General features: G+C 54.7%; 1 protein-coding gene across 6 annotated transcripts in view; it reads left to right on the top strand.

Annotated features, from left to right (window-relative positions):
• GTF2IRD1 (GTF2I repeat domain containing 1) overlaps positions 1-19,809 on the top strand; it is a 95,415-nt gene extending 75,606 nt beyond the window's left edge. For all 6 annotated transcript variants that reach the window (XM_006201366.2, XM_072943091.1, XM_031687354.2 and 3 more), the window contains 5 exons: positions 12,519-12,596; positions 14,136-14,328; positions 16,119-16,156; positions 18,350-18,486; positions 19,554-19,809. In XM_006201366.2, the coding sequence (XP_006201428.2) occupies positions 12,519-12,596; positions 14,136-14,328; positions 16,119-16,156; positions 18,350-18,486; positions 19,554-19,622 (515 nt within the window). In that variant the 3' untranslated portion in view covers positions 19,623-19,809. The remainder of the gene's footprint in view (positions 1-12,518; positions 12,597-14,135; positions 14,329-16,118; positions 16,157-18,349; positions 18,487-19,553) is intronic.
• The last annotated feature ends 3,636 nt before the right edge of the window (positions 19,810-23,445 follow it).

Here is a 23,445-nt window from a genome sequence, read left to right as displayed (position 1 = left end):
TGGTGTTTATATTCTACTAAGGAAGACCGATAAATAAGAATAATATCATACTCAATAGTGACAATTGCTGTGGAGACAAATACAACAGAGATAGGACCATCTGTCAAGAGGACAGTTTTAGATAGACCACGAGGAGTTAAGCCTGAATGAAGAGAGGGTATGAGCTATGTAGAAATCCAGGTTGAGACATCTAGGGAGAAGAGTCAGTCAGTGCAAAGGCCCTGGGGCCCTGGACCTATTTTGAAAGTAGGGCCAACAGGATTGCTGATAGTGAGTGTGGGTTATGGAAAAGAGAGATAAAGGATGACATCAAGATTTTGTCCCAAGCAGCTAGAGGGGGAAAGGGAGGGAGGATCTGAGTGGTGGGCAAATTTGACACCCAAGCGGACAGATTGGGTAGGCAGTTAGATCTACAAATCAGAGAGAGTCCCACTGGAAATGTGCAATCGGGAGCCATTCTGTAATTTATGTGTTTGAGTCATGAAACTGGATCACAGTGGGGTTGAGGATGGACAGTCACAAGGAGTCCAGGGGTGAGCCCTGGGGCCCTCCAGAAGTTAGAGATGAGGAGGGAAAAGTGGCACACCTAGAGGGTGTCATGTCCCAGAAGCCAAGTGAGAAACCGCTGAAGGAGAGTGATCACCTGTGCCCCGTGCTGCTGTGAAGTCAGGTGCAGTCCTGAGATGGGACCGGTGGTGGGAGTCGAGGGTGGAGAGCAATCCAGAGGTCCAGGGGCAGCATGGTCAAGAGCAGTTTCAGGGAGAGGAGGGGACCTAAGTAGAATCGTGGGCTCAGGAGAGAATTGAGAGAAGAGAAACAGAAGCCACGAGGGACAGATGATGGCCCTTTAGTGGCAGAGGGGAGATGGGGCCGGAGCTGCAGGGTGAAATGGGATCAGGAGAGGGTTTTAGAGGTGTCAGTAGTGACAGTGCAGCCACCATTCTGATGAGTGTGGAGCCAGCAGAGAGGGCCCATGGCGGAGCCCCAGAGCACACCTCCAAGGGACCTTGAGGAAGACGAGCCCGTGAAGGAACAGAAGAGGCAGAGCCCAGGGAAAGGAGGTGGAGGGATTTGCGGGTAAGAAGAGCTGAGTCAGGCAGCTGTTTGCAAATCAGAGAGAGCAGAGTCCTAGGCAACACTAGAGGGATCAAGGAAATGAACATTCTAGAACTATTCTCAAATAGTGGTGGTTAAAAAAAAAAAAAAAGCCTTGTTAGGTAGTGAATCCCCTGTCACTGGTGACATCTGAGCAGCCACCCACCAGAGAGGGCGGGAAGGGCTCTGCCAGCAGGCGCTGCCTCTGTCTTGTGCGTCTCTGTGCCGTCTGCCTGGAAGCCCAGCCCCTTAGAATCCAGGAGGTGGGGGAGGGTATAGCTCACTGGTAGAGCACGTGCTAAGTATGCACTAGGTCCTGGGTTCAGTCCCCAGTACCTCTATTAAAAATAAATAAATGAACCTTGTTACCTCCCCTTCCAAAAAAAAATAGAATCCAGGAGGGTGCAGAGGGGCCTCCCCACCCAGCGACTCCCTTCCCTCTGCTGCCCAGCTCTGAGCCTCCCACAGCCCCTCGCTGATAACCCCGAGTTACAGGCCCAGCTGCCCTGCGCCAGCTCCCTTCTGGGCGAACCTGGGGTTCCCCCAGGACCCAGGCCAACTTCCTCTCCTTTTGGTTCTCCCTGGACCCAGCAGTGCAGCCCTCCCTGCCAGCTTGAGGGAACTCAGGTGAGCAGCCAGGCCCACTCCCACCCCACTCCCCACCCCAGAGTCGGGGTTCCGGGCCCCAGAGACAAAGCAGAGCTGCCGACTTCCTGTGCGACTCCAGCAAGTCTGGTTTGCCTGCCTGGGCCTCGCTTTCCCTACTTGGAAAGTGGGCAAAGTCCTGCACCAGGGCTGTACTGGGTGCACCACCAAGGCAAGGAAAAGAGGGCTAAATGGCCTGTCATGTGCAGGAGGGGCGAGCCGGAGAGGCCGGCCAGGCCGGAGCGTGGAGGGCCTGGAAGGCCTGGCTTTGCAGCGTGGACTGGACCCTGCAGGCCCGGCCTTGGCAAGCTCTTCCGCTGACGTCCCCGCGGCCGGAGCCCGAGCACCCCCGAGGGCCAGGACCCAAGCCTTGTCTAGGAAGGCCCCACTCCATAAACTCTAGTTTTAACTTAAGGAACTGTGTTAAATTACATCTTGCTGATGAAATAGATGATCCCACTTGACCTACTTCCCACCCCTGGCCTTGTCTGAGGCCCAGTTTGAGAAGCTCAGCTGTGGGTGAAGGGTCTCCCAAGTGGAGGGCTGTGAGCCCATCTGCGGGGAGGGCACGAGGAGGGAATGACCCCAGCCCCAAACGGGATGGTACCTCTTGTCATTGTCCCCGCTGGGGCCTCTGCTAGGTCTCCTGTCACTCACCGGGTGCTGTGTGACGAGGGCTTCCTGGAGAGGGGGCCCTGAGCTGGACCTGGGGTTGACCTCAGCAGAGGGCAGTGTGGGGTCGGGGAGGGACTGAGCAGGAGCAGGGACAAGTCCCCTGCTGCCCCCTAGGAGCTGTGTGACCTTGGATAAGTGAACTTACTGTCTCTGGGCCTCCGGATCACATGGAGCAGGGACACTCTCCATGGTCCCCCCACCCTCAGTCACACTCACTTCTCAGGCCCCTGCCTCCCTCGCGTCCCTTCCCCACACCCTCTCCACCCTTCCAGCTCTGTCACACTCTTGAGAGCTCAGAAAAAAAACCACCCTTTCTCAAGTTTCTAAAGATACCACAATTCCAGCGCCAGCCACATGTTTCTCCACTTAATTATCTCTGCTTTTCTTTGTTAATTAGGCTCCAGTAATGATCTCCCTTCTGCCTTCCCGGGAAGAGCTGGCATCTGCTGGGCGGGGCTTGGAGGCCTCTGTGGGCAGACACCCGGCTGCCAGGCCCAGAATTGGCTGGCTGCCTCCTTTCTTCCAGGCGAAGTGGCCCAGTGGGCGATGAAACAGTGTGATGTCAGGGAGGCTCCTCCCTTTCCTGGCCCGCTGGGACTCAGCTGGGGCTCAGCTGGGTCGTGGCCACCCCATCCTGTCCCTGGGTTGGTCAGTGGTCCCAGCCCTGCCAGGTAGGGAGGGGTACCTCAAGGTTCATGGCTGTCGTTAGCCAGCGGGCTCCTCAGGCCCCAGAAGGGAGCAGTGGGGGGCTTCAAACTCTTCTGCAACATTCCAGAAAACCTCACCACCGAAACCAGTTCCCCAGCTGGGACCACCCAAGCTGATGGGAACAACCAACGTCTTTATTTGGCACTGGAGTGAGATCAGTTCTCAGGGTCACTAGGCACCACGTGCTGAACAGAAGCTCTAGCCGCTGATAAATGCGTCTTTGAGCTACAAAAGGGGGGGGCCTGGGGGTGGGGCACCAAGTATGGCCCAGCACTTGCAGTTTACTGGGTGGACTGGATCTTTCCAACCTCCTGGGGAGGGGTCTGATGGCAAAAGAGGCCTTGTGGGGGTGGGGGTGGGGCACGCAGCCCAAGCCCTCTGGAGCCCCGGACTGAGTACAGGGCAGCACTGCCTGCAGAGGACCCTTCAGGTTTGGGAGCTCAGGGGCAGTTACTTAGTCCGTGAACAGTTCCAGGGTGTCTCCTGGGCTGGGTGCTGCCCCAATGAAAGAAAGCCCCCCTCTTGGAACTGCCGTTCTGGTGTGGACGCAGAGAACAATGAGCGAGGGATAAAGTGTACCAGATGTAAGTGCTGAGCAGCAGGGACGCAGATGGGAGAGGTGGTGTCTATTTTTAGGGAGTTAACAGCAAGAGATGTGGGATGGCCAGAGGGATCGGGAGGAGCGTTGCTGGCAGAGCACAGCGAGTGCAAAGGCCCTGTGGTCCCCTACCAGGGTGGGAGGTCAGGCAGAGGATGTGGTAGGAGACAGAAGTGGGAGAGAAAGCCGATGGTGGAGGGATTGGATCAGAATGCTGATTCTTGTTCTGAGCGAGCTGGGAGGCAGTGCAGGCTTCTGAGCAGAGGAGGAACAGAATCCAATTTAGGATCTAACAGGATCCTTCTGGCTGCTGGGTGGGGACGCACTGGGTGGCAGCAGGGGAGGGTGTAAGGAGGTGTTAGTAGTGATGCATGCGAGGCCTGGTGATGGCAGCAGCGATGGTGAGTCCTGGACTCTGGGCAGTCTGTAGCTGAAGCCGACCAAATTGGCTGATGTGGGCTGTGAGGGGGAGAGGAGTCGGGTTTGATCTCGAGGATTTGGGCTGAGTTTCTGGAAGCATGGAGGTAGGTAGCTGAAGGTGCAGGAGGAGCTGGTGGGGTGGGGGGAGGATCAGGCATCTTTGTGGCATGTTAGGTCTGGGATGTCATCCAGGGGCAGTTCCGGGGCTCAGGGGAGTGGCCCAGGCTTGGGGTATAACAGGGAATCCCAGGCTTACTGCTGGTATTGAAAGCCCCAACAGCGCGTGAGATCACCAGGAGTAAGTGGAGTCAGAGGGCCAGGGCCCTGGTGCCGTCAGCCTTTGTCGGTCAGAAAAAAACAAGGAGGAGCTGGTAGGGGTCGGGGGATCAGGAGGGGCTGTGTCCTGGTGCTCAGTGGGAGAACCCCATTCTCCCTGGGGGAGGCCCTTCTCTTATGGTGCCCATGGTCCGGGGACATGGCTAAGCGTCTTGTTAGGGACATTGGGAGTCCAGCTGTGAGCACTCATGGCCCCAGGCCCCACTGTGCAGGATTACAGATGCCACACAAGGCGTGGGAAGAGATTTCCCCTCCACTCTATGAAGTCGGAAAGCCCAGCGCTCAGAGGAAGAATCTGTTTTCTTGTCTTTTCCATCTTCCAGAGGCCGCCTGCGTTCCTTGGCTGGTGGCCCCGCCTCCGTCTTCAAAAGTGCATCCGTCCAACCTCTGCCTCTGCTGTCCCATCTCCTTCTGCTTTTGACCTTGCCTCCTTCTTACAAGGACCCTTGTGATTACATTTAGGGCCCACTTGAATAATCCAGGATAATCTCCCATCTCAAGATCCTTAACTTAATCACACCAGTAAAGTCCCTTCTGCCATATAAAGAAACTTGTCACAGGGTCTGGGGATTAGGGAACAAACAGCTTTGGGGGCCACTTACTCAGCCCAGCACAGAGTTGGAGGCAGCCGAGGTTTCTTTCCTGAGCAACCATGAGGGAGGGTGGGGCTGGGGACCCACAAGAAGGGAGGAGGACCAGGTTTGCGGGAGACTTGGAGAGTCCATTCAGAGATGTGCAGAATCAAAGGTGCTCGAGGAGACAGGTGGAAACGAGGGCTTGGGGGTTGCGTGTGCAGAGAGAGCACGAAGAATCTGCAGCGTGGCTGGGGTGGGAGCAAGAGCTACTCTTCCCTCCCCTCGTGCAGGAACCCAGTCCTGGTGAGCAGTCAGTAGGCTTTCAGATACCCCTGCCCTGGCCTCGTGGCCAGGAAGGACAGAGAGAGGCTGTGCGGCCAGGTGGTTCGTGGTCTGGGGTCAGCCCTGGCTCTTCCACCAACTCACGGAATAACCTGGGGCAGGTGGCTTCCTTTGTGTGCCTCAGTTTCCGTGTCTGTAGGATGGAGATACCCCTAGGACCAACTTTATAGGGTTGTTGGAAGGATTGAGTGAATGAATCCATGCAAAGTTCTAAGAAGAGGGCCTGGCACGTAGGAGCGTAATTTCTCCGACAGCACTCTTCCGAGCGCCTCTGACGTGTTGGGCGTTGCTGTGGGCGCTGAGGCTGTAACCGTGAACACGTGAAGACAGACAGCAGGCTCAGCCCACGGGGAGCGCCTTGCCCGTGTTGTTGGCAGCAGAGCTCGCTGCTGCTGCTATTGTACATCAGATTGTGGCCTCAAAATCGCCCCCCTCCCCGAGTGAGCCAGCAGAGCCCCGGCCTGTGTGGTCAGCTGCCTCCCTCTGCCCACATGCCCCAGCCGGGCTCTGATGCCCTGCTCATTGTGCTGAGTGCGCAGCATCCACTACCCGGCCAGTTGTGGTCGCAGTTTGGCCTAGGCCTCGATGGCCATGGGTCAGCACTGTCCCTGGCCCCATCAGCTGTGTAGCTGGGACCACGGAGGAAGGGGAGTGGAGAGGGAAGGAGGTGATTTTCCTTGGGAAGGGCCATCGGTGTGTCTGGTCCCAGGATGGTCTGTCCAGGACAGACCTGGCACTTGCTCTGCCCAGCCTGGCTGGCAGGTTCGAGCCGCAGAGCTGCAGGAGCGTTTGGCAGAATGCCCTCGGGGAGGTGCTGGGCTGTTCCCATATAGGAAAGCAGCACCCAGCGGTCAGAAGGCTTGGGTTTGAGTCTTAGCACCACCCATTGCAAACCGTGTGGCCTTGGTGGCTTTGAACAGGCACCTGGACTCCTCTGAGCCTGTTTCCTTATCTGTAAAATGGGGATCATAACACCTAGAGGTCAGGCTTGCCATGAGGAATAAAGCATCAGTATGTAAGTTGCCAGGCCCAGTCCCCAGTGGGCATGTGCAATCAGCAGATGGAGGATTTGCGTCCCCATGTCTGGAAGCTGGGGTCGGGGGGCGCAGTGAAAGGGCCTGATAGCCCCAACAGGGGAGGCCTCACCCAGACAGCCCTCTGTTGGCCGTTGTTCCAGGCTTTTGTGTGCAGTGGGTCAGCTGGAGGTCAGACAGCTGGACCCCAGGGAGGAATATGGATCACCTGCCCAGGCAGGTTGTGGTCCACCCATCACTGGCCTCGCACCCCAGGGAAAGGATGTGGATTGATGGAGGCACAGAGCCCATCCTGAGGGAGCTCTGGAGGAGGAGGCTTGCTTTCTTCCCTCCCCCTCCCCAGGGGACCCCATACATGATCAGATCCATCATGATCCCTGGCTCATGACCTACTCTGCCTTCAATCCTGCATGTAACGATCCATCCATCAGTTGATTGATGGCTGTAACTTTTTATTTTGAAGCAATTTTTAATTTGCAAAGAGTTGCAGAGACAGTAGAGAGTTCCCAAATACCATCTGACCCATGGAGGGTGTTAACTTCTTACATAACCATGGCACATTTGTCAAAGCTAAGAAATTAATGTGGGTGCCATGCGGTTAGCTAAACTACAGGCTTTATTTAGATTTCTTCAGTTTTTCCCGTGATGTCCTTTTTGTGTTCCAGAATCCAGTCCAGGATACCACATTGCATTTAGTATTCATTTATTTTTGTTCTTTTATTTGTGTTCCCTATTCATTTGCTCGCTTGTTAATAAATACTGCAGTGACCGCCCATGAACCCACCACCCAAGTAAGAATCAGGAACTAATGCTGTACACCCGCCCCTCTGCTCTCCCTCATCTTGTCTGCCTCTCTCCCCAGAACAAATATTCTGAGTTTTATGTGTGTCATTCTCTTGGTTTTTTTCCCTGCAAAAAAAAAAAGAAGAAAGAAAGAAAGAATAGTATAAAGACTGCTTGTACATCCTTTCTCTGGATTCATTAATTCTTAACATTGTGCCAGGTTCCCTCCCTCCCTTTGTGTCTCTCCCACACACACAGACCCCACCCCATTTATTTCTCTCTCTCTCTTGTCTCTTTCTCCGTTTGAAGTCAGTTGCCAACATCCTGACTTTTCATGCCTAAATATTTCAACACATATCTCCCACGTCTCCCCAGAACAATGCTGTTCTTTTACATTATCCACAATACCGTTGTAACACTCAACGGAACTCACTGGCTCCCTATCATCTCATAGACAGTCTGCATTCAAATTCCCAGAACTGTTTCTGATGGCTGTTGTCCCTCGTGATTTAATCCCTTCCCACAGGTTGACTTCTTTTAGTATGTCTTTTGCATGTAATACTCGCCTAAACCAAAATTGTTTCGTTTTGCTTTTGTTTGTTTGTTTAAAACTGAGATACCCTATTGTAGCTAGACCTGGACTTGCTTCTGTCCCTTAACAATCATTTTCAGGGCCCTGTAATATTCCGTTGAGTTTACTAGACCACTGACTGGTCTGTCCGTCTCCTGTCCTAGGCCTTTTGGGTTCCCTCCATCATCTTGCTATTTATTACTAAGCATGCTGTTAGCATGCTTGAGCATGTTTTCTTGGGCACATGTACCAAAGTTTCTCTTGGGTACATGAGATCACGGGCTCAGGCAAGGGTTTCCTCACCCCACTGCAGCACAGCAATCCCCTTCTCTCTGAGCCTCGGTTTCGCCATCTGTAAAACAGAGATGATGGAATTCCTGCTTCCCCTACATGCAGGCCCTGGAAGGAGTTAAGAGGTGAACTGAGGGCACCCTTTTATCCTGGTGAAGCTCTGGTGCCAGGAAAGGGAGCTGTTGTGCAAGTCACAGGGCCCCAGGGAGGGCTGAGCAGCCCCTGCTCCCTACAAGGCAGCTGTCCCACCAAGGCAGGGCACCTGTGGACATCCACCCTCTGTTCTCTGCAGAGCCAGACCCACCCGGGTCTTCTCTAGGCCTGGATCGCCCGGCCCAAGCCTGGTAGAGAGGGGAGGGGAGGAATCGTTCCCTCACCCTCCCAGGAGATCTGGTCTCTCCCGGCTGAGCAGCCCTTCCTCACTGCTGGCTGCCGCTGGGCCGTTTGTTATCATGGTTATCAGCAGACAGTCATCCACCTGGGCTGGGGACCTCCAGCTAAGTGGGCTGTTCAGGGCTCTTGTACTTTGCCCCAGGATAAGGCTGTGGAGCCACCCCAGGCATCACCCCAAGATGATTGGCTTAAAATTGTGTACATAGCATGGCTGTGATTTAATAAGCTTGGTTGCTTTCTTTCCCCAGGCAAAATTCAGTTAATCCCCAGGCTAACAGGCAGTAGATTAGAAATGACAAGATGAGAGCTTCTAGGGCAGACAACAGTGAGACAGGAGGCCAGAGAACTTGGAAAAACAGGAAGAGGCGGGAGAAATGCTGGCCCTGGGTGGTGCGGGACAGGTCACTGCTGCTGGGGCAAGTTCAGCAGCACTTTCTGGATGGCCCTGGGGGACAGGTCATGAGGGTGACCCCCGCCCCCAACTGTGTCCTTAGTAAGAACTGGGTACTTGATGCATTTTAAAAAATGTTCTCCCCAGAAGTAGGAAAGCAAACCCAGGGACTTAAGAGAACAAAATTCCATTACCTGGATACGTCTCATAGATAAAATTTCATTTCCTGAGACTACACACAATACCGAGGCATCGATCTGATAATAGCATCATCGGTGATAACTTGACTTTGAGACCGTAAACTTTTTTTATATGTGATGTCATTGGATCCATCGCAACAAACCAGGATTCCCATTTGAGGGATGTGGCAGCTGAGGCCCAGAGAGGCTGAGTGATTTCTCAAACACCACATAGCATTAGGGTTACAATGAGATTGCCTTGCAATCTGCTGGGCCAGGGACCTTCCCTGTCGCTAGCCCTGGGGACCCCCTTTCTGCCCACTGTATATAGGCATTCAAGTAGATACACTGAGGGTACCCACACTCCACACTGAACCCTGTGACATTTCCAAATGGAGAACCTGAAATGTTTGCAGCCATTGGTGTCCTGACAGCCAGCCTGGGTTCCGAGAAGCTCAGGCAGGTCCCCCAGAAAAGGACAGTAATAACTAACTGGCCTTAGGCCATGCCAGGCACAGGCACAGCATCCTCACCGCGTCCTCACGGCCGCTCCCTGTGGTCGTCCTCGCTACTTTCCAAACGAGGAGATTCGGTGGTTGCCCGAGGTCACAAGCTAATGCCAGAGCCAAGATGAGAAACCAGGCAGTCAGGCTTCAGAGCGGGTGGTCTTAACTCCCAGCAACAGGGCTGAGGTCCGGAGTCTGGGAAAGACCACTGGGTTTAAGGCCAAGGCCCCACAGGCCTGAATAATTGTCCCCCGACCACCACCACGTTCTCATGTTTTCTGAGGTGGTTTCCTTGTTTTGCCCACGAGCAGACCAGACTCAGAGGTGGTGGTTGCCTGGGCTGCCCTGCCCCATCCTAGGCTGGGACAGCCACCTCCCACAGCCATCCTCGGGGAGCTCCCTGGTGACCACAGGCCTGGCCACCCCCTCTCCAGACAGTGGGTGTGTGACAGTGGTGGCAGGAGCCTGGCTCTGTCTGGAAGGAGTCTCATGACCCAGCCGCCGCCTGCCAAGAGGCCCCCTTGACTAGGCCGCCAGGCTAGCAGAGGGCATGTTTTCCCTCCCCAACATCGAGGCCAACCGGGACGCGGGGGCCAGCTGTAGACAGTGGCTTCCATTCATGTCAGGGGAGACTGGCTCCGTCCTGGGCACCTCCGAGCCCTGACTCGCCTGTATTCAGATGGACATGTTGCCTTCTCCCCACGTGGAGCCAGAGGGCTGGGGACAGAGCTAGGGGGGTGCCAGGGGGCTCCGCCTGGGGTTCAGGTTCACCTCCTGGAAAGTGGGTCACTCCTTTGCCCTCACGGCCTGAAGAGCAGCCTTCAGTTTCCACTGAGAACACCAGAGGCTAACCTGGCCTACTTCATTCAAAAACTAGTACTTTAAGAAAAGTGGAACTCCCTTCCTCCAAATTAAGTAAAAACAAAAAGGCGGGGGAGAAGCCAGGAGCTACTAGGGAGAAACAGCATCCTCTCAAAGGCCCAACGCTGAGCCCGGAGGACCAGGAGGACGCGTGTCCCGGGCCTGGCAGCCTGCACGTGGGGTGTGCTGGGTGCACAGCAGTGGCTGCCACTGTTGCTGGTATTACCAACAGAGGCCACAGCCCCCATCACGTTCAGGACACTTCCCACGGGTGCCCCCAGCATCCCTCAGGCAGCCCAGGTCCCACTTTCCTGACATTTAATTGCTGCCACAGTTTGCTAGCTAGGGCCCACCCATGTGCTCTTCCTGTTGGCTGCCCCATGCTGCCACCTCTCCCTGTCAGCTGCAGCTTGGTTTGGGGGGTGCTTCCCCCACCCCGCAGATCAAGCAGGATGTAGGAGAGGGGAAATTTTCTACGTCCACTAACATGTTGAGCTCCCACAGGATGCCTGGAGCCCCAGCATGCAGATGAGGCTTCGACCCATGGGGCCTTTGGCAGCGGCCTGGCTGTCGCCTCCTCTGGGAAGCCCTCCCTGATCCCCGGCTGGGTTGGGGTCCCTCCCATGTGCTTTCATGGGCTGTGCACTGACATTTAGCAGTGCCCACGGTGGGGACACAGGAGGAGGATGTTATCTGGGATGCCTGACCTGGGCGGTGTCTCATGAAGCACCCAGATGGCTGGTTGGCCGTGGTTGAAGGGAGAGATTCAGAAACTCTACGATATGGCAGATCTAGATTTCAGAGGCAGGAGTGCAGGCACGAAGGGGACCAGACAAGGGACCATGGGGAAGTGGGTGAAGGAGGAGGGGCGGCAGGCAGTGCGGGGAGCTCTCTGGCTGCGGGGTGACCCCCAGGCTGGGAACGGAGGCTCCTCCCAGTGGTGGGGCCTGGGGAGGGCTGGGCCTCCTGGCCTGGGTGTGATGTGCCAGTGGGGGCAGCAGACAGTGGACTTAGAAATGGCTCAGAGCCCCCGCCTGGGAGACACAGTTGGCCTCCTAAATGGAACCGAGTTCTGTGAGATTTTCCGGATTAAAACAGGAGGGTTTGTTTTTCTCCACAAACCCATTCTGTCTGTTCTGCCCTCATCGCCCAGGCCCTGGCTCCCTGCCTGCCTCCAGCTCTACTCCCCACCCCCGCCCCAGAGGCCCAGCCAGTGTGGTTACTGTGCCAGGGTGCCCTGGCCCTTCCTGGAACTCCAGCTCCCTCCCCACCCAGGCCACAAGCCCACAGGCTGCCCTGCCCCACCCGCCCCTTATCCATCCCATCCACCCCTGGGCCTCCCACTTCCCGCCTCTCCCCTCTCCCCGGCCCAGCCCAGGCCCTGAACCTGGGGCTCCACTGACCCCAGCTGTTCTCCCAAGGAGAGGGGTGAGGGGAGCTCAGGGTCCAAGCAGGAGGTGCCCACAAAGGGCTGCCCTGGACACCAGGCAGGAAGCAGCCCCTGCATTCCCAAAACTTGCCTGTCTCCCTGGTCACAGGCCTGGGTGCTCTTGGTCCACGAGGCAGCCAGATCTGACAGCCGCGTCCAGCATACCATGACCTTTCACCCTTCAGTGCCCACATACGGGCCAGTCCTGCATCTGGTGCCTTTTCCCTCCCCAACCCCATCTGTCACAAACCCCTTCCTGCCTTCCAAGAGACCGCAGTTGCATCCTGCTCTCCCAGAGGGTCTCCTCAGACTCGGACAGACGGGGTAGGCACCCCTGTTCATGCTCCACATCTCCTTGGAGGTGTCCCCTGTGGAACTTCTGGCTGGGCGCTGTGACTGGGTGCCACCCCAACCCCGGTAGGCTGTGAGTTCCTGGGAGGAGGCTCTCCACCTCCCTCCCCTCGGGTGCTCCATGCCTGACATGGAGTCCTGTGCTGGGGAAGCTGTTCAGAGAATGTGGGATGGATGGATGGATGTACAGATAGAGCTGAAGCCAGAAGTGGGAGTGGGTGGGCTCTGGAGAGACTGTGCCAGCAGGAGAGGGTCTGGGACACTACGTGGGAGACAGAGCAGGTACAGTGGCCCAGCTGTGCCGACCCTCACACCCCCCTGTCTTCCTCTCGTAGATGAAGATGATGCCAACAGACTAGGAGAGAAGGTGATCCTCCGGGAGCAGGTGAAGGAGCTCTTCAACGAGAAATACGGTCAGTGCCTGATGGAGGAGGGCAGGGTCTGGGGGGCAGCCTTCCTTGGGGCCCCCCCTTGCAGCTAGCCTGGCCGCCAGTTGCCCCCAGCAGGCCTGCCCACTCCCTGGGGACATAGTTGCCCTACCCGTGACTGATGAGAGCTGATCCCTCATTCTCCCCGTCCAAGAAAGGGGAAAAAAACCCTCTCTGTGGTGCACACAGCAGAGACGGTGGTCAGCATTTCTGCTCTTCTAGGGCTGGGCTGTGTGGCAGAGGCCATGGCCCACGGCCAAGTGCTTGTTCATGCAGACACTTGTCTGTCCAACATGCACTCAGCCCTGAGGATTCTGGAGGCGGGAGTCTGATCCCACCATCAGGGGCTCAGTCTACAGAGGGAGGTGGACATGGAATGGGTGAGCGGCGTGCTGAAGGCATCCAGGTGCCAGGGCAGAACCCAGGATGGCACAGTGGATGATATGGTTACTGCTGATGGAGCGCTTTCTAGATGATTGCGTGCCCGGCTGTGCTAGGTGCTCTACATACATTCGTTTGTGATGAATTTAGTGGTATTAGCTCCACTTTGTATTGTAGTAGAAGGCAGTAAAAAAGAAAAAAAAAAGAATTTCAGAGAGTGACAGAGGAAAATGGAGAAGTGTGGTGAGGAGTGGTGGGGGTGAGAGGGGGTAGCCATGCCTGTCTGGATCAGTGAGCAAGAAAGCGCCTTGGAAGAAGGGACATTTGAGCCGGGACTTGAATGTCAGGAGGGGACAAGCATGAGAGGGAAGCTTGCCAGGCGGAGGGAACGGCTCAGTGTCTGGGGACTGGGGAGGGAGAAGGCTGCAGGGCCGGGAGCGGGAGCCAGCAGGCCGGGCGGAGGAGGCTCCCCGAGAGCTGGGAGAGGCAGGCCGGCCAGGGCTTGGGCCCCAGGAGTTGGGGTTTCATTTTTGAGAGTAACGGGAAGTGACTCTGCTTGTGGTTTGCGGTGTCTTTTTCACTTTTTATTTTGGAGTCAGTTTTCAAACATACACAAAAGCAGAGAGAATGACACGGTGACCCACCATGTAACCCAAACCCAGCTTCTGTGCTTCTGTGCTTCCCTACATTTTGCCAGTCTTATTTCATCCATTTCTGCGGGCACACTGTGAGCACTGTAGCACTTTAAAACAAATCTAAGACATCCTGTCGTGTCCTCCATCAATACCTAAGTAAAGACTTTTCATTTTTTCTAACACAATAGGAGTAGATTTTAAGCAGACGCCAGGTCCTCATTTGTCAGGTCCAGGCGTGCACACTTAAATCATTCCACCAGGTGTGTGTGAAAATACCTGTTCCATTATCAGCGTTAAATGTTGGTTTTTTGGGGGGCTTTTTTAGGTATTGGATTTTTAGTTTTACTAATTGGATTTTAAAAACAAAGTGGTGTGTGTGTGTTGACTTCTGAATTCTCTGTGGTCTGGTGGCTACTAAGCAGGGCTGTGCTGGGTCCCAGCCCTTCCCCAGAGAGCTTGGCTTTGACATGGGACATCTTCCCTCGCCCTGACCCCCTGTGCCCTCTAGGTGAGGCGCTGGGCCTGAACCGGCCTGTGCTGGTCCCTTACAAACTGATCCGGGACAGCCCGGACGCTGTCGAGGTCACAGGCCTCCCTGACGACATCCCCTTCCGGAACCCCAACACGTACGACATACACCGGCTGGAGAAGATCCTGAAGGCCCGGGAGCACGTCCGCATGGTCATCATCAACCAGCTCCAGTGAGTGCCCCGGCACCTGCACTGGGGTGGGCAGAGTGGGCGGGGCCGTGGGAGAGGGTGCTGCTTGGATCAGAAGGGGGAACCCCCAGAGCAGGCCCAGCCAGGAGTTGGAGAGAGAGACAGAGAGAAAAGGAGAGAGAGGGACCTTTCCCTTGCACAGAATCCAGGACATGACCCGGAGTGAGGAAAGGGACAGTGTAAGTCCCTGTGGGTCAGCCGGACTCTGGACCCAGGTATCTTAGTCCGTTCAGGCTCCTGGAACAGAAGGCCACAGACCAGGTATGTAAATAACAGAGGTTTATTTCTGACAGTTCTGGAGACTGACTGGGAAGTCCAAGATCAAGGCTCCAGCAGACTTGGTGTCTGATGAGGCCCTCTTCCTGGCTCACAGGTGGCCCTCTTCTTGCTGTGTCCTCACGGGGTGGAAAGGACTAGGGAGCAACCTGAGGCCTCTTTCATAAGGGCACGAATCCCCTTCACGAGGGCACCACCCTCCTGACCTAATCGCCTCCCAAAGGCCCCACCAACAAATACCATCACATTGTGGATTAGGTTTCAACATCTGAATTTTGGGGGGACATAAGCATTCAGTCTATAGCGCCAGGTGTCCTGATTCCAACCCCTTTCAACTGAAACACACAGCCTCAACATTCATGGGTATTTGTTTATGTTTTCAATTTTAATTAGATTTTACTTTTTCTGACAATATTGTTCATTTTTACCTATTTTACTGTTATTTTCTAAATTATTTATTCCCACTACCCAGAGATTACCACTGTCCATATTTTACCAAATATTCTTACAGTGTTTTTTAAAAATAGACAGTAGTTTATTAGATTATTTTTGGATTTAAAAACAATATACACAGCAAACTTGGGAAATACCAAAAGGTAGAAGAAAAGATAACTCATAACCCTCTCATGCAGACGTAACACCGGTGGTGCATTTCTTTCTTGCTTTTTCCCCTACCTATATTTTCTTTTCATTTTGCACTGGATGTTTTAACATTAAAATAATATTTACATGTGTCCGAGAAAAATCAAGTTATTCTGCAGGGTCTCAAATGAAAAGGAGAGGCTTCCTTCCCTTCCCATCTACAATCTACCCCCTGAAGTAACTTCCAGAAAAACAGGAGAGAATGCCAACCCCATGTAGGCTTGCCTCCCAGAGAGAAGCACCAAAGACACTCTGGGGTTTTCCACCTGCATTTCCACTTTCCTTTTGATGCCTATTAGATACACATTTTGAAAAAGGAAACAGATCAAACAGTATTTATCTGTAGACAGTGAAACTTGCTGTTCCCTCTCTGGCAGTCCTGTGTGTATCTGACCACTGTCCGCGTGCATGAGGACTCCCTTTAATGACTGTTTAGATGGGCCATAATGTCCTCTACTGGTGGACATTTAGGCTGCATCTAATTTTAGGGGGCATGGTTCATATAATAATGCTGCAAGTGAAATAATAAAATAAAAAGTAAAAGATATCTTAAAAATACTACTGTCTCAAATATCCATTTACATAAATCTAGGCACACACTTTTGATCACTTGGTCAGACTTTCTAGATGAAAGCAGGCCCAGAGGGGCGACCTGCCCGGCAAGGCACTGGCAGCACCAGACTGGCAGTTGTCTGCCTGCTCTGGGCAGGGATGCTGACCGTTTTCATCCGGGTTTTACCTGGTTAATGGCAGTCTCTCATCTAACAAGAGATGTCACCCGTATTCAGGGAGCAGGTGAGAAGGAGGAGGGTAACCTCATTTTCTGATTGCGACCTCATTTCTCTCTTTTTTAGACCTTTTGCAGAAATCTGCAATGACACCAAGGTGCCAGGTAAGTTGGAGGCTAAAGAGGCCACCCTTCTGCCTCTTGGGGACCAGAGTCTATGGATAGATCTAGTCCACGTGGCACGCGATAGGTGGCTGACCACTGAGAGGAAAGTGTGGTCCCCCCTGCCCAGTACCTCCAGAGGGAACCTGAAGCCTCCATCTGCAGGGCCAGTACCCCCAGAAGGCCCCAGGAAGCCTGCAGGTGCCCTTCAGAGGGGCCCTGCCTCAGATGGCTGAGTGTGTCAGATCAGCTAGAGAGGATGAGGGACAAGCAGGAACCAGCAGGAGGGGACGTCAGGTAGGATGGTGGAAGCCACTTGGAGAGGGCGGGAGGGTGACATGTGGCCAGCAGGGGTGAGGCAGGCGGATGCTGTGTCAAACTGGCTGGGCCCACCTTGATTTTGCCTGCATTTGTAGGGCAACCCCTGCATCAGACCCCGGTCTTCTAGAACATTTTAGGGCACAGGAACCTGGTATACTGTGATTCTGACTAAGAACACATGCCACAGTACTGGAAAGGGTGGGCCCCCATGATTGGGAGGTGCACCTTTGATTAAGAAACACTGATCTAGTCCCACCCTTCACTGTGCAACTGAGGCCCAGGGAGGGGAAGGGACTTGCCAAAGTCACAGGGTGAGTTGGTGGCCACCCAGAGCCTGGTGTCAGGACCATCCGAATCACAGGCTACCATGGACTGCTGGCCCCAACGTGGCTGCTCAGTGGGGACAGTGACAGAATTCAGCAAGGCTGCCCAACCCTGGCCTGAGACCCGAGACCCCCAAACCCCAGATGGGTCCAGGTTTACCTGGAACTCCACAGCTTGAGGTGGCACAGCCCAACCAGAAGCCACCTCCTCTTGTGTGCTGATGGCAAGGCATGGCACTAGGCGCTTGGGGTATGGAGGGGACTGGGTTTGGGAGCTGCTCCCAAGTCAAAGGCAGACACGCAGAAGGGCACATGGAGGCCTCAGGGAGGAGCGTTTGGGAAAAATTATCGGAGACTGGATACCATCACTTACACGCACCCCACTCCTACACCATGGGCATCTTTGAGGTCTTACCGTGACCCCAGGGTGGCCACAGCCCTGAGCCAGCACCTCTGACACCTTTTGCATGTGAAGCCCCCACAAAAATCCCTCCTTCCTGGCTCCAGAGTCTTCTATTTCCCAGGGTCAATTTATACCACATCACAGACCCCAGGCTCTGGTTTTTCTTCACCAACTAAACAAACAGTTGTCCCTGGGCCAGCCTGCCTTCACTCTGTGTCATTAAGACCCTTCCGGGTGCTGTGTCAGGTTTCCACTCTGTCACCCGTCCCTTCGCTCAGTCAAGCCCCAAACCCCTTATGTAGCAGACAGTCGCAGATCTTTTTGTAAGTCTTACATATTCACATCAATTTAATTCAGCAGCAGCACAACACCTGCTGAGTCCTGCTCTGTGCCAGGCTTGGTCCTGGGCTCTTTCATACACATAATCGCCTTGGAGTCTCACATCACAGAGGTTCCCCCTTTTGGCTCAGAGAGGTTAAGCCATTTCCCAGGGTCCCACACTAGTAAGTGGCAGCAGTTTGAACTTAGGACTTCTGGCTCTAAACCAGGGTTTCTTTCCATTGGGACATGACTTGTCCTCTAGTACCTGTGACCCGTCATCTGTCAGGTCTGGGTCATCACACGTCCGTGGTAAGAGCGGCCGCAATACGATACTAGTTCTCAGTTTCTGAGTATTTCCTGGGGGCTGGGCACAGTGTCTCATGGGACCATCCCAGCAATCCTGCAGGACCTTACTCACATTTTACTTATGATGAAATGAAGGCACAGGGCCATTAAGTGACTCTCCCCAAGGCCCAAGGCCCTGCACCTCTGAGTCTAGGAGTTCTGGGGCGGCCTGGGCCCTGCAGGCTGGATGGTGTGGAGAGGGTATAAGGAGACCCCAGGCCCGAGCCGAGCCTCCTGGTGAGGAGAGGCTGTAGTGTTAGCAGAGCAGACAGGTGAGTGGGAACAGGAGGCTGGGTGAGCGGGGCCTGGGGCCTGGTTAGGGAAGGAGGCTGGAGAGACGGGCCTCAGCTGCTGGTGGGTCGGGAGCCTTGCGTGCTGAGAAGGGGACTTCAAACCTGAGAACAAAGGCCTTCTCCAGGGGGGTCGGCAGGCCGAGACCCAATGGCCCCAGCATCCGGCGTCAGCAGCCCTTTCTCCCACCAGCCAAAGACAGCAGCATTCCCAAGCGCAAGAGAAAGCGGGTCTCCGAAGGGAACTCCGTCTCCTCTTCCTCCTCGTCTTCCTCTTCCTCCTCCTCTAACCCGGAGTCAGTGGCATCCACCAACCAGATCTCACTCGTGGTAAAGTTGCACAGACCTGGACCTGACTCTGGCCTTCACCCGGCACGCGGGCAGGGTCATCTATCCTGGGACATGGGTCTGGGGTGCAGGGGGACGCTGGGCACCGAGTGTGGTCTGCACACACATCTCCCTGCCCTACCTATGTGATGGTCCACCTCCTCTCCCCTCATCGGATGCTCACAGGCACCCGGGGAGGGAGCTCACATCCTCGCCGTGCAGACGGGCCAGCTGGGGCCTGAGAGGGAGGGCACCTCACTACCCAACTCGGCAGGGCCCCCTGTGACTCCCAGGTTCCTGGAGCAGACCAATGCTAGACTAATCTCTGTGCTCACATCACATGCTCTAAGCCACAACCCTGTGAGATGTGGGTGTTACTCGCAGTATGAAGGCAAGAAAAATGAGGGTCGGAGGCCACCTGACTCTGCTGGCCAGTGGTGGATGGAGACCCCACCTCCCAAGCTCCACCTGTCCTCCCACGAGGCTGGTTTTTTCTCTCCCACCCAGGAGGAAGACCTCATTAAGGGCACACACTTGAGGGTTCTTCCCAATCTCAAAATATTAGCTTTGAAATCCCAAGTCCAAATGGGGAAAATATCGGAACACAGTTGAAAATGATTTTAGGATTCCTTTATCCTTGGACCCCTTCCTGGAAGACTCTGAAGCTCACGCTTTGCCTTTATCCCTGCCTGGGTGCTCACAGAGGGTCACTAGCTTCTCCCACTGCCCAGAGACATGACAGCTTCTTTGGAACATGAGGCCTAGAGGGGGCTGGGATTATGGGAGTGATCACCTGTTCTAAGCCAATCCCCAGTTCCCTCCAGCCCCCATGTCTGGCCCACATGGTTAGCCCCTAGGACACGAGGGTAACAGGTCAGAAGGCTCCAGACCAGGCCCCAAGGCTGCTGGTGAACTGCATGACCATGGAGGTCACATCCCCTCTCTGGGCCTTCCACAGCCTTAAAATAAATAGAATCTGAGGAAGCCCTTCAGAAAGCAGAGCTGTGTTCTGGTGGTCTCTCCGCGTCGCCTGGAGTCCTAACCCGGACTATCTGTCCCCCTCTCTCTAGCAATGGCCAATGTACATGGTGGACTATGCCGGCCTGAACGTGCAGCTCCCGGGACCTCTGAATTACTAGACCTCAGTGCTGAATCAGGACCTCACTCAGAAAGACTAAAGGAAATGTAATTTATGTACAAAGTGTATATTCGGATATGTATCGATGCCTTTTAGTTTTTCCAATGATTTTTACACTATATTCCTGCCACCAAGGCCTTTTTAAATAAGTAAAAAAAAAAAAAAAAAAGCATTGCCTTTGTTCTTAACTGTCACTTGTTCTCCTTGTTCTCATTTGTGGCATTAGCTGTCACTGGAACGAAGTCAGGAAACCCGCCCAGGTGGCCTGCCAAGGCTTCCTTCCTTGCCAAAGCAGAAACGGTGTCCGTGACCACTGGGCCCTGGGTACAGACCTCACACGTTTCTCTGCCGCTGGGGTCATGAGACCTCAGGATGAGGAACCAGGGAAGGTGACGTGCCTGGCCGACCCCCTGGCCTCTGGGAACGTGGTTTGGGAGGGGGCCATCTTGTCTTGGCCTCAACAATAACTCAGGTGAAGTCAAAGTCAAGTGTAAATCAAGTATGGAATCTCCGTAGCTGGAGGGAAGGCATCTTAGAGCAGAGCTCTGGGTTGGGCCTGGAGGGAAGGGGTGAATAGAACCGGGGCATTTAAGCAGCAGAGTGGCAGGTCACAGCTGCGTCTGAGAAAGACCACTTTGGTGGCAGGTAGAAAGGTGAAGGAAGGGAAGAGACCAGAGGCAGAAAGAAAGTCAAAAGGCCCTGGTAATTGTCCTGGCCGGGCACGTGGTGGCCGCTCATTCAGTCCCAGGGGGTGAAGACTGGTGTGTGGGCCGAGCATCCTGACAAGGAAGGGCAGGGTGCCCAGGAAGCACAAGGCAGGGCGACCTTTCCCAGTACAGAATCAGGAAACAGTCCTTGAAAGGGAGAGGGTATAGCTCAGTGGCAGAGTGCATGCTTAGCATGCACAAGGTCCTGGGTTCAATCCCCAGCACCTCCATTGAAAAACGAAGATAGAGCAATTTTTTCAAAATAAAGGTGAACTTTAATTTAAAAAAAAGAAGAAAGTACTGCAGGAAATGGTCCTTGAAGCTGAGCCCTGAACATGTTAGGAGCTGGCGGGACAGCGGGGCAGGGTGGTGTTCTGGGGTAAGGCTGCAAGTGCAAAGGGCACGGGGGCTGGACTGAGTACTTGGGCTTTCCAGAAAAAAGGGGTCGCTGGAGCAGAGGGTGTGAGGAGAGTGACGGGAGGTGGGATGGAGAGGTAGGTGAGGGCATCGGCAAGCTGTCCTGCATGTGGTGCTGCAATGAAGGGGTGAAGGGGGTTGCCTGGCTTCTGCCGCCCCAGGCTTGCACCCTGGGGCTGCTTTGCATTCTTTTTCTCGCTGGCCCTGGTGGAAGACCTTGTGGGTTGGGCAAAGGTGATGGGGTATGGTGGTGAGAATCACAGCACAGAGTACCAGGGGAGAACTAAGACCAGATCTGCATTTTGGAAAGGTCTGCCTTCCTGCAGAGAGTAAACACCAGAGGAGAGGAGAAGCTGGAGGCCACATGGGAGGTGCTTGCAGCTGTTCCAACCAGGGCTGGCAGTGGTTTAGGCCAGGTGGAGAGTAACAAGGAGGTCAGCCAACAGGACTTGGAGGTCAATTGGACGCCAGTGCTGGGGCGTGGAGCGGTCAGGGTGACCGCATGGTCCAGCCAAGGCACAGTAGGCTTGGAAGAACTGAGTCCTGGGTCAACTAAGTACATGATCCAAATAGTCCAGGAGATTCTGCCAGCCCTCTGGGTCAGCCTGGTGCCCAAAGCTGGGAGGGAAGGCCCTGTACCAGCCTTCCAGACTCGGCTTCCTCCTGGAAAAATGCAAGCCAGAAACCACAAGCTTGGCAGGCCGCACCCAAACTCTTCCCCTCTCTGCTGGTACCACCACCTCCCTACCACATCCCAGTGGCCCCAGGACCTACCAGGGCCCTACACTCCATCCTCAGATCCCAGGCCCTGGGCCCAGCTGGCCTTTAATTTCCAGGATTAACGGAGCGGCGACCCCCCATATTGACCCCCGCCCTCAAAGCATAAACTGCCAAGGAGTTCAAGGATAGCGTTGCAGCTGCCACCTTGCCCCACTTTCCTGACACCCAGCCTTCCCCCATCTAATCCTGTTTCTCCTTGGATTAAAAACGCCCACTGCTTCCCCTCCCCCGCAGCACTGAGTGCAAACTTCTCACCCTCCCGGTCTGTCCCCCTCCTCTGCCTCTCTTTCCATCTATCTGTCCCCTTTCTTCCCCACGGCAGCCACCGGGCCGTGAGGGGCTGCAGCCTAGGCACCGGCCTCCTGGAGGCCGGCCTGGGGCCTTTGCCCACCTGCCGCCCCCGCTGCTCGCCCGGCGGCCGGCTGGCGCCTCTCGGTTGTCTAGACCGGCCCGGGCCGTCCCCGCCCCCGCGCTCCGAGCTGCTGCCAGAGCCGGAAGCGGCTCCTGCCCGGGCGGGCGGGGCGCGCGGGGCAGCTCAGCCGGCTCCGCGTGCGCGAAGGTGCCCGCCGGCGGCTGCGCGGAGAGGCGGGGAGCCCCGGGGAAGGGCTGGGGAGCCCCGATGCTCTGCCTTCTGCAGAGCCTCTGCATTTGTCATCTTTCCGACGGACGCGTGCAAATAGGTCGGTTGGTGCAACAACCCCTCCCGCCTTGGTTCCCGACCTTACTCTGTAAATGCATAAGGGGGACACCCCCTCCTAAGTCAGAGCCTTTGAACCAAGAGATGGCTTATGTCCTTTTCCCCTCTTGTTCCCGGGAGCGCTGGGCTTTGCAAAGTACAAGATGTGCTTAGGGGCAGCTAACCACCACCCTCCACCCCGCGCCTGCTCGCTTTGCCCACAGGGCTCCCGCCCAGCCCCTGATCCGCTGGGGATGTCTTACCAAGTATGTCCTCCCCAACAGGCCCTGCTTTCTGCAGAACAGCCCAGATGCTGTTTATGCAACCTCTCCAGAATCTCAGTGTACTGTACTTTTTAAAGTGATTTGATTCAAAGCCCTCATTCTTTAATTAAACTTCATTTAGCTGCCATCTGTCTGAGTTCAAAATTGGCTTCGTGTTTTGCAACTCTAAATGAGAATTGTTATTGGATTTGTAAACACATGCACCAAAAAAAAAAAATCACAAAACGCTTGCAAAAGTAATAAATGAGGAATGTGCAGAAGGAATGTTAGGAGCTGCATCTTAAACGTTCTAATTGCTGGGGAATGTATTCTGGTGGGTACATAATCATTTTATATACAAATCTTTGTATAGAAATCTGGTATCAATCAAAAGATCGAGATTATAAAAAATGCTGGAATTATATCTGACTGAAAACAGTAATAAAGCAATAGTCAGAGCAGGGACAAAGAGAGGGTGGGGCGGGAGGCAAGGAGCGGCGGCAGCTCTCCTGCACCTGCTCACCTGCAGCCAGCCTCCCGCACCTGCCCAGCTGCCTCCCTTCTGCTAAAAAGAGGAGGGTGATTCTGAGCTGTCCTGGCAGGGTCTTCACAACAACTCCTCCAGATATCTTTTTTATAAGGAGCCAAAGCTTTATGAAGGGTCATCTGGTGACCTTCAAGGTCCAGGGTCTCCTCCCTCCCACTGGCCCTGGTAGAGAAGGAGAAAAGAAAGGTGGAGATGGATGGTAAGGCCTCTTTTAATCCTCCTGTCATGGTGAGATGAAAGATGAAGGCTCTTTGGGAAAATTATATTAAGGATTTTTTAATGGGGAAACTGAGGCTGGTGGTTTCAGGACCGGCAGCTCTTGTTGGTGACGTTTCTGGGCGATCGAGGTTGTAGGACGCAGAAGTGGAAATGTGGTACAAGTTGAGGTGTGGCTGAAAACAGGACCCCAAGACTCTGCATGATCTGGCCTCTGC

Source organism: Vicugna pacos, chromosome 18 (assembly GCF_048564905.1).
Source record: "Vicugna pacos chromosome 18, VicPac4, whole genome shotgun sequence".
NCBI lineage: Eukaryota > Metazoa > Chordata > Mammalia > Artiodactyla > Camelidae > Vicugna > Vicugna pacos.
This window is presented reverse-complemented; position numbering and strand designations above follow the sequence as displayed.